The 10,908-nt window shown below is 34.9% G+C and overlaps 1 protein-coding gene across 1 annotated transcript; it reads left to right on the top strand.

Moving 5' to 3' along the window:
• Positions 1-345: 345 nt before the first annotated feature.
• On the top strand, positions 346-894 carry LOC137405036 (uncharacterized). Its single transcript, XM_068091260.1, has one exon. The coding sequence runs from the start codon at positions 346-348 to the stop codon at positions 892-894; it is 549 nt and encodes a 182-aa protein (XP_067947361.1).
• The last annotated feature ends 10,014 nt before the right edge of the window (positions 895-10,908 follow it).

Genomic DNA, 10,908 nt, shown 5'->3' with positions numbered 1-10,908 from the left:
TGCAGCAAATCCTGTCAAGGTGGTAAACAAGAAGACGACAACTTCAAAACCGCCAACATCTGCAGATCAACAGGATTGCTACCGGTGCAAAAAATCTAACCACAAATCTACCAAATGCAGATATAAGAAATCTACCTGCAATTACTGTAAACTCGCAGGACATCTAGAAGTCGTCTGCCGTAAAAAGCGGAAAGGTGCTAAGCCTCTGAACTTAGTGAAGGCCGTCAAAAGCGTCAACACTAATCCACAGCTACATGTCAGTTTTGATTTACAAGGTCACACAATGACCTTAGAAGTGGCCCTGGAGTGAGAGACAACTTCATACTCCTGGACAACTGGAGGAAAATGGGGAGCCCTACATTCAAAACTAAAGAAGTTCATAATGAGTCCGCAACAAAAGACAACATCAACATACTAGGAGCCTGTCTCGTCAAAACAAAGCTAGATTCACATCAACATGAGAAACAATTACATTTTGTCATAAGCAAAATACCAAATCTCAACCTTCTAGGAAGAAATGGTATTCGACAACTTGGAATCTCAGTTGATGGATTAGTTAACCAATGTCAACCGCAGGAGATTAAGCAAATCAAATCCGATGGAAACTTACGAGCAGCATGTGAAAGACTTACTTTGGAGTTTCCTGATTTTCTGAAGAAAAAATTGGGATGCCTGAAAGATTTTGAATTGGATATACGTTTCAAAAAAGATGCACAACTCATATTCTGCAAAGCTAGACCAGTACGTTTTGCCATTCAAGAGGATCTAGCTCAAGCCTATGATGCCAGAATTGCAAGAGGATTATTGGAACCAGTTCAATTCAATTCTTATGGTACACCAGTGGTACCAATTGAAAAAGCACTGCTGCCTGGACAAACCAAAAGAAAACTTTGAGTATGTGGAGACTACACTGTAACAGTGAATCATCAGTTGGAGACACATAGACAACCTATTCCACTACCAGAAGATCTGATGAGAAAACTGGGAGAACATGGTTTCACTATAATTGACTTGGCTGATGCGAATAATCAGATTAATCTGACACCTTAAAGTCAAAGAAGATTAGCTCTCAGCACGCACAGAGGAGTTCTACTACAGAAGAGATTACCATTTGGGATTAGCTCTGCCTCAGGATACTTTTAACAAATCATGGAACAACTAACTCAGGATCTTCCAGGAGTTGCTGTTTATCTTGATGACATTCTAGTAAGTGGAGACACAGCTGAAGATCACCTGAGGAACCAGTGTAGAATTCTACAAAGAGTTCAAGACAGAAAACTACGAAGTAGACTGGGGAAATGCAAATTTGCGCAAGAAACTGTGGAATACCTTGGACATCAACTTTCTAACCATGGAATAGCCAAGAGAGCTGGAGTAGAAGCTTTAAAAAAGATGCCAGCACCTACCGATGTTGCTACTCCCAAATCTTTCCTGGGATCAATTCAGTTTTACCACAAATCTCTACCAGATCTGTCTATAATTACAGTACCTCTCCAGAAGTTACTCAAAGGAGAACAATGGCACTGGAATACAGAACAACGGACTGCATGTTTGAAGCTGAAGGAGATGCTATGAGCAACACAGTGTTGGCACACTTTGACCCTTATCTAGATATCAGGATTACTTATGATGCATCAAACGTTGAGCTAGGAGCGGTACCCTTTTACTGATACAAAGATGGCAGTAATAGACCAATTTCTCATACTAGAAAGACACTTACCAATACTCAGAGAAAATACAGTCAAATTCAAAAGAAATCACTATCTATCATCTATGCACTAAACAAGTTTCACCAGTTTATTTATGGAAGGAAGTTCATCTTGGTGACAGATCACAACCCTCTACTAGCACTGTTTGGACCAACTAAAGCAACACCCGCTATGGCAGCAAACAGACTGGCAAGATGGGCTCTTACTCTCAACCAATATGACTATACCATTGAATATAGGAAAGCCTCTGAATGTGGAAACGCAGATGCACTCCGTCATTTACCCATTGGACATGATGATAAGTTTGATGGAGCAGAAGAAGGCGAAGATATTGACGCAGTCTGCACAATCAAACACATTGGAAGTCAGCTGAATCCAACAGATCCTGGTATTCTAAAAAAAGAGACTGCTAAGGATTCTGTACTCAGCACAGTGATGAGATATCTAAAGGATGAATGGTCTAAATAGCATGACGGCAACCAAGCTGGAACCATGACTAAAGGCTATTCTGTAAAAGACTTCAAAAAACTTGAGATGTCATTGTCAGCTGACAGCGGATGCTTGATGTATGGAACAAGAGTTGTCATATCACTATTTCTACAAGGACAAGTTTTTCAACTTTTACATCTTGGACACTTTGGCATGCAGAGAATGAAGCAACTTGCTAGAACTGCTGTTTACTGGCCCAGGATGGATCAAGACATCACAAATACTGCACACCGATGTACTTCATGCAATAAGCATCAAAACAAGCCGGATCATCTACCAAATCACCCTTGGATGATGCCAGAAAACCATGGAACAGAGTACACGTTGACCATGCAATTAGCTTAATGGGAACCAACTATTTGGGGTTAGTGGATGCCTACACAAAGTATCCATGTATACATGCTACCATTTCAGTATCAAACAAGGCTACCACAGATTTACTTGTGAAGGTCTTTGCTCACTTTGCATATCCGCATACCATAGTGTCTGATAATGGAACTACATTTACGTCTGAGGAATTTCAAGAATGGTGCAGAAATCGGGGAATCATTCACCTGACAGGAGCATCATACCATCCTACAGAAAGGCTAGTTCAATCCTTTAAACAAGCACTCAAGAAGTCGGATCTCTCAGCTCAGTCTGCTTTGCAAGAATTCTTGATGATGTATAGGAGAACGCCACTGTCTTATGGTTACACACACAGTGAACTGCTCAATGGGAGACAAATCAGAATTAAGATCGATACATTACTGCCATCATCGGCGCACTTAACTCAACGCAAACAGATTCATGATAACCGATCAACTAAAACAGTTCATTATTACACAGTGGGAACACCATGCTATGCTTTATACTGTGTACCCAAAAGAGATAAACAGCCTAAATGGGTGGAAGCTGATGTTATCAAAGTATTTGGCAGCAAAACAGTCAATGTTAGAATACTACCCAGAGGACCAACCTGGAAGAGACATCTGGAACAGCTTTGTCCGAGACCTGCTTTACCAGAAGATGCCGAACCACCTGCCAAAATACCAACCACTCCTAGCAGTCTTCCAAAATCACAACCATTGCCTGCAGCTTCAGTACCAAAACCAAAAAGACAAAATCCAAAATTACCTGATGGCAATGAATACGACAGGGACAATTCCAGACGCTCAAAGAGACAATTTAATCGCTAAAGTCACCCATACAACTTCAAGCTAGCAGGGAGGTGTTAGAACATTACAATGGAAAATCAAGGCATTACATTGTGAATGAAATTTACTATGTCATTCTAGTACCATACATATGTAGCTGGTTGTTTATAAAATAATTACATATTAAATTTACTTGCTTAATGTATAATTCAAAGAGAATATTTTTGCTATAACAGCTCTCTATACATATATATACTTGGGATGTATCTTACCAATTCATTGTAAACTCAGTACTGGAATAAAGAACATTACAGTGAGAACACAAGTTTCATTATCAATTAGTCATGAACTTTCTTTAAAACTCCAACAAGAGTATTCATGAGCTTGTAAATGTTTTTGCAAATACGAAGGCAATTGAGAGAAAAACAGGAGAAAAGGTATATGGAGAACTTTCTTCAGAAGAGAACCACAGAAGCCTTGGAAGGCCAAATCAGATTATGGAAGTAGAAAAGAAATGAAGAAAAAAAGATTTGGAAGAGAAAAAGAATACCTCCTTTTTCAATTTTCACAATATCCAATTAACAACTAATTGTGGTTAAGAATAGATGTATGGCGCTGAACCGAGTGGTATAGAACCCAAATTATCAGTTATTACCTAAAAAAAATGCCTAAAAAATGAATAAAAATGTAAAAATAGTTGATTTATAGGTTGTTTCTTTGTTTTGTAGATTATGATCTAAATTTTCTAAACTATTATGGGAACATTGTCAAGTGCCTGTTATTTCATCAATAGACCGATAGACAATTAAAAATGAATAGCAAAAATAAATTTTTAAAAAATAATTTCAAGTCAATGGTTTTTAGAAACAGATACAAAGCTATTTGATATGGAAGTTCATAGCAATCAGTTACATTTGATGTAATATACTTGTAATAATCCTACAACAACTATACATGATGTTGAATACTTCACCAGTAGATCTTGTTTTGGCTGAAAATAATACAGCCCCCTCTTGTCAGCTGTCACATACAGTCTAACTGACAATAATAAAGCCTCCTCTTGTCAGCTGTCACATACAGTTTAACTGACAATAATACAGCCCCCTCTTGTCAGCTGTCACATACAGTCTAACTGACAATGTTCATCAGTAACTTACCAAAGTTGTCTTACAATGGGTGAATAACTGAGGGTACGCTGAAGCAATGCCCACAAAACGATACTGATATATATATACAGTAAAAAATATTGTGGTAGTGCAAAAAACACAAACCAGTTACTTTAATCGCAGAAAACTTTTTTGCGAAGTATTTAATCAACTAAAACATATTAATTTATCAACTCAACTGCACCAACTCTGGAAGACATATTCAATGATCAACTCAACTGCACCAAATCTGGAAGACATGTTCAATGATCAAAACTAAAAATTATTTAAATTGTAAAACAAAACATTAAATGAAAACTTCAAAACTCAATTGAATCAGGAACTGAAGACTGCCACAAACTAACTGCTGTTAGAATGTGTAACAAACCAAGATAGGGTGATAAGACTAACAAATATGATAATATGAACACATTTAACAGCTATCATAAATACTTTCAGCAAATTGTATTTGAGCAAAAAGTATTGACAACTAAAAGTCAAGAGTATAAATCAAAGGTAAAAAGAAAAATTGTAAATTCTCTAAAAATTTTCTATTAAAAACATTATTTTATAAACAAACCACTATTACTAACAGTTCATAATTAACATGATTTTATTATAATCACATCAACCAGCTGCATTTTAGAAAATATATCTACTCTTGCTTTGGATGCACTACCCATGAATTAAAAAGGAATAAAAATATCTCTACTCTTACTTTGAATGCACTACCCATGAATTAAAAAGGAGAAACAGCTAATGAAAATATCTCTACTCTTACTTTGAATGCACTACCCATGAACTAAAAAGGAATGAAAATATATCTACTCTTGCTTTTGATGCACTACCCATGAATTAAAAAGGAGAAACAGCTAATGAAAATATCTCTACTCTTGCTTTTGATGCACTACCCATGAATTAAAAAGGAGAAAGAGCTAATGAAAATATCTCTACTCTTACTTTGAATGCACTACCCATGAACTAAAAAGGAATGAAAATATATCTACTCTTGCTTTGGATGCACTACCCATGAATTAAAAAGAAATGAAAATATATCTACTTTTGCTTTTGATGCACTACCCATGAATTAAAAAGAAGAAACTGCTAATGAAAATATCTCTACTCTTGCTTTTGATGCACTACCCATGAATTAAAAAGGAGAAACGGCTAATGAAAATATCTCTACTCTTGCTTTTGATGCACTACCAATGAATTAAAAAGGAGAAACGGCTAATGAAAATATCTCTACTCTTGCTTTTGATGCACTACCAATGAATTAAAAATGAGAAACAGCTAATGAAAATATCTCTACTCTTACTTTTGATGCACTACCCATGAATTAAAAAGGAGAAACGGCTAATGAAAATATCTCTACTCTTACTTTTGATGCACTACCCATGAATTAAAAAGGAGAAACGGCTAATGAAAATATCTCTACTCTTACTTTTGATGCACTACCCATGAATTAAAAAGAAGAAACGGCTAATGAAAATATCTCTACTCTTACTTTTGATGCACTACCAATGAATTAAAAAGGAGAAACGGCTAATGAAAATATCTCTACTCTTACTTTTGATGCACTACCAATGAATTAAAAAGGAGAAACGGCTAATGAAAATATCTCTACTCTTACTTTTGATGCACTACCAATGAATTAAAAAGGAGAAACGGCTAATGAAAATATCTCTACTCTCACTTTTGATGCACTACCAATGAATTAAAAAGGAGAAACGGCTAATGAAAATATCTCTACTCTTACTTTTGATGCACTACCAATGAATTAAAAAAGAGAAACAGCTAATGAAAATATCTCTACTCTTACTTTTGATGCACTACCCATGAATTAAAAAGGAGAAACGGCTAATGAAAATATCTCTACTCTTGCTTTTGATGCACTACCCATGAATTAAAAAGGAGAAACGGCTAATGAAAATATCTCTACTCTTGCTTTTGATGCACTACCCATGAATTAAAAAGGAGAAACGGCTAATGAAAACATCTCTACTCTTACTTTTGATGCACTACCCATGAATTAAAAAGGAGAAACGGCTAATGAAAATATCTCTACTCTTGCTTTTGATGCACTACCCATGAATTAAAAAGGAGAAACGGCTAATGAAAATATCTCTACTCTTGCTTTTGATGCACTACCCATGAATTAAAAAGGAGAAACGGCTAATGAAAATATCTCTACTCTTACTTTTGATGCACTACCAATGAATTAAAAAGGAGAAACAGCTAATGAAAATATCTCTACTCTTGCTTTTGATGCACTACCCATGAATTAAAAAGGAGAAACGGCTAATGAAAATATCTCTACTCTTGCTTTTGATGCACTACCCATGAATTAAAAAGGAGAAACAGCTAATGAAAATATCTCTACTCTTGCTTTTGATGCACTACCCATGAATTAAAAAGGAGAAACAGCTAATGAAAATATCTCTACTCTTGCTTTTGATGCACTACCCATGAATTAAAAAGGAGAAACGGCTAATGAAAATATCTCTACTCTTGCTTTTGATGCACTACCCATGAATTAAAAAGGAGAACCAGCTAATGAAAATGTCTCCCTTACTTTTGCAAATTTAATAATGATCACAAGATTGCCGTCAATCCAATGGTGTCTGAAATGAAACCTCTCTGTAGAAGTATAATAAACACGACAAAAAACACCAAAACCAATCTGCCCAATATTTGTGACCGCTTTGGAAATGACTAGGACTGTCTAGACAAGCATAAACTAGTGAACCAACTTTACACTCTAGTCAATGTAAACTCCATGAAATCGCCACAAACTTTATGTTATCCTCTCAACGTTACAAAGAAGTAAGATATAAAATTTGTTTGTTTGTTTTATTTTACAATAAATCATAACATAACAAGATGATAGAAGTAAGGTGCAATGAGGGCCCGTATGCGCTATAGTATGGCTATTGGAGGTGCAGAGTTCGAGTTAACAGATTATTAGCCATATTGGCAAAGAATTCCACGCTGATTATAGGGCATAAGCAACTTGTTTATATCCATCAGATGAAGTCAGATGCGAGGTCTGTCTGCAGAAGTTACTATCAAACAGGAATCTCAATAAACTATCTTACTAAACTGTAATTATGCTCTAGAATTATATCAGAGTGTACAGAAGTATAGGAACACTGAGAACTACAATATACTGCAATAAGAATATCTTTCCAGCCACAGAGGATCCATACAACATGTCAGATTCACCCAGCGACCAGCCGTAACAAGCACCAACCAATTTACTGTCACTCACTTCACACAGTGCACAGTAAATTAATAGTGTCTCATGCAGTGTTTACCTAATTATTAGCAAACAAGCTTGTATTTTTAATAATATAAGCTTTTGCATAAAATTTTATATCGGAAATACTAAAAACCTTACATCCGAAAACACTAATAATTGACCATTTCCATAAACTATTAAATCTAGATAAACTAAATAAATATTAAATCTAAACTAGATAAATCTATTTGGAAGCATGTTTTTGTTGCTTACAAAAATATATAAATAGTCGCATGACAACATGCTACAGTTACCTTGAAGGCTTTAAAAGATAGCTATGAATTCTTGCTTACTCCCAAAAAGTAGAATAAAAAGTATAACTTTGATCTGCACTTTTTAAGTCGGAGCTGATCGAGTAATTTGTTGGTAGTATAAAAGTAGTTGAGCGCCATTTCTAACTAAAGGGAATAAAAAGAGATCAGCTCAATCATGAACACTAACTGTGGCAGTCCTTGACAAGTTGACATACATACAAATGAGGTAAAATATCGCATACTAACTTCTACACTGCAGTCTTGACTCCTTCATCTGCATATATAGTAAGGTTTTATAGATTCTACACAAAGAGTAGAAAACACCGCAGTACATGAACTGAGCATGTAACATGAAAATAAATCTATAATACTTTATCAACTGAAAACCATGCCAAAGTTCTCCCGTAATCGATATACTTTAACAATGAATTCCACCTTACCTTCTAAAACTAGCAGCCATCTCTACTTACTAAACTCTCTCCTTTAGTAAGTTTATCTCCCCTTCAAATCACAGCTATTTATAATCTAAAGCTTCTCTAGTGCCTAAAGCTTACAGGCTGTAAAAAGACTAGGTTTATATCGTGTGACCTATTTTATTGCAGCTCTCCTGATTATAGGAATATTCTAGCTTTTTTCAAACTCAAAAATGCCTTACTTCATTGATGGCTAGAAATCATGTGACTATCTCAAAAATCATGTGGTTTTACTCATACATCCTCTCCAAACCAACAGAGAACTGAGTCTGTCAGAGGGCAAATACCTGTTAGGTACAGCAAATTAACATGCATTCCATAGAAATATTTTCTATAATGTCTAAATTATTTTATATGCAGTTACTATATCAACTAAAATGCAATATCACAGTTACTCCATCTGCTTACAACTTCATGTATAAATCTGTGACATATTCAACTTCTTTAAATTAATTAAAATAGTAAAAGTGTTTTAATAATATTGATTAACTGTCCTCATTATATATTTGGGTTAAAAGTAGATAAAATATTTTAAATAGCTGGTCATCTTTGAGTTGAACTCCAGCCTTAAGAACACAAAAAGGTTAGAAAGGAGATAATTGCCAATCCGTATCATGCTTATACAAACAAACAGCTCATCATCTGAGCATTGACTTCCTGTTTAAGCTTGCTGTCCGTCAAGGATGATCTAGCCTTCTTAGTTATAAAAGTTTGTAATTAAACAGACACCTTCCGCTTTCAACTAAACAACTGAGCAGAATGTAAAATACTGTACAACCTATAATTGAACTTCACCTCAAGTTGACCACCATTTTGACATTCTTTGATCTTTATGAGCCCATAATATCAAATGATCAGTAGAAAAGTGTCCACAAGGTCATATTAATAACGAATTGTTTACATCAATAACAATTAATTTTCTTGTCGTCCCAGTCTAAAGCTTTCTGATTTTTTTCGTTAAAACTTTAAAAGCAACGACATAGAAAACTTTGAAAACTTTAAACTTTGAAAGCAACACTATGAAAATAATTAATAGCGCTATAAAGCTAATAGTAGTTCCTTGTTTAACGAGTTTGCATTTACGATGATAGATGAACGACTAGTTTTAGGCTAAAGTTTGCGTTTAGCGAGCAAAACTTTTACGCATTGCATTTGTGCTAAACGTCACGCATAAAAGTTTTGTTTTGCTAAAAAACTTGTTTAAACGCTCATATTGACTAGTTCAGCAGTAGAAAATTTGAGGTCAGAAGACACTGTTCAAAGTGTTAGACAACCAAAAAACGTTTATTCCATTGAAAGCAACAATCAGAACGCAGCAGGTTGAGCAAACGATGCAAATATTTGTTTTAAAAATGTTAATTTTTGTGTTTGCATGTATTATAAGTATGGTTCGTTTATACCATTTGCTCATGAATATATATATTTGTAGCATTTGATAGATTATCACTATACAACTTGTAGATTTGCAAATTTACAGCATATTATTTGATAGCATCATTGCAATAATCTGATCTTACAATGGATCGTTGATCATAACTCCTCTTCTGTTACACATAAAAAGCTAGTTTTATTTGCAAACTGTAGTAAACATACCAATGAATGAGGGCAATAAGCTTGTATGCAATATTTTTAAATATAAACAAAAAATAAAAGTTTTTCAAATTTATAATGAAATGAAAATTAAAAGCTTCAACAAATTGCAAAGCAGGACACAGGCTATAATATCAATGCGGGTTAGTTGCAAGCAACAGATGTCAACTGGTAGAGATATTTTTTGTCTCCTAATGCATATTAATTAAAAGATCTTTGACAAGTCAGAGTTATGTTATTGGATGCAAATTTATTGCATCCAAAAGGTTTACTATCGCTCCACTTGAAAGAGAGGGCAAAATATAGGCAATATTTGGTTCACCCATAAAAGGGCTAAATTTATTTCCCCAAAAATCTGATGAAAATCTGGTTAAACCCCACCTCCAAACAACCGCCCCTATAGAGGAAGGGTTGAAAAATAGAGCGCTGTGGCATTCAATTGGAGGTTGTGCCATATATCAACTAGGATTTTTTTCCTTAGCTGTAGATATTTCACAATGGAGTGCTTCAGTTTTTATTTTTCAGCCACTGAGAATAAACACTGGCCTATAGACAGAGCTATAAATAGTACTTTTTCAACCTTAGAATAATTAAGTATCCTGGTGTCTCCAATATTATATTTAAGTATACAGTGCTTGCATTTTTCAGGTAGATAGTACTATTATTGTGATTCATAAAGATTGCTAAATCTGGTCACAAACCTATGACAGTTATAAATGAAACGGAATCAAAACCAGTAAGAATTACTTTGGTACAAGCTACAAATCTAGAGATGCACTCTATAAGACCAGCCTGACTTTGGAAGTGGGTA

This window comes from Watersipora subatra, chromosome 9, assembly GCF_963576615.1.
Source record: "Watersipora subatra chromosome 9, tzWatSuba1.1, whole genome shotgun sequence".
Lineage (NCBI taxonomy): Eukaryota > Metazoa > Bryozoa > Gymnolaemata > Cheilostomatida > Watersiporidae > Watersipora > Watersipora subatra.
The sequence above is the reverse complement of the archived record's forward strand: the minus strand, read 5'-3'. Positions and strand labels throughout refer to the sequence as shown.

Coding starts and splice junctions, on each gene's coding strand:
- LOC137405036 (XM_068091260.1), top strand. CDS start 346: ATGGGGAGCCCTACATTCAAAACTAAAGAAGTTCATAATGAGTCCGCA.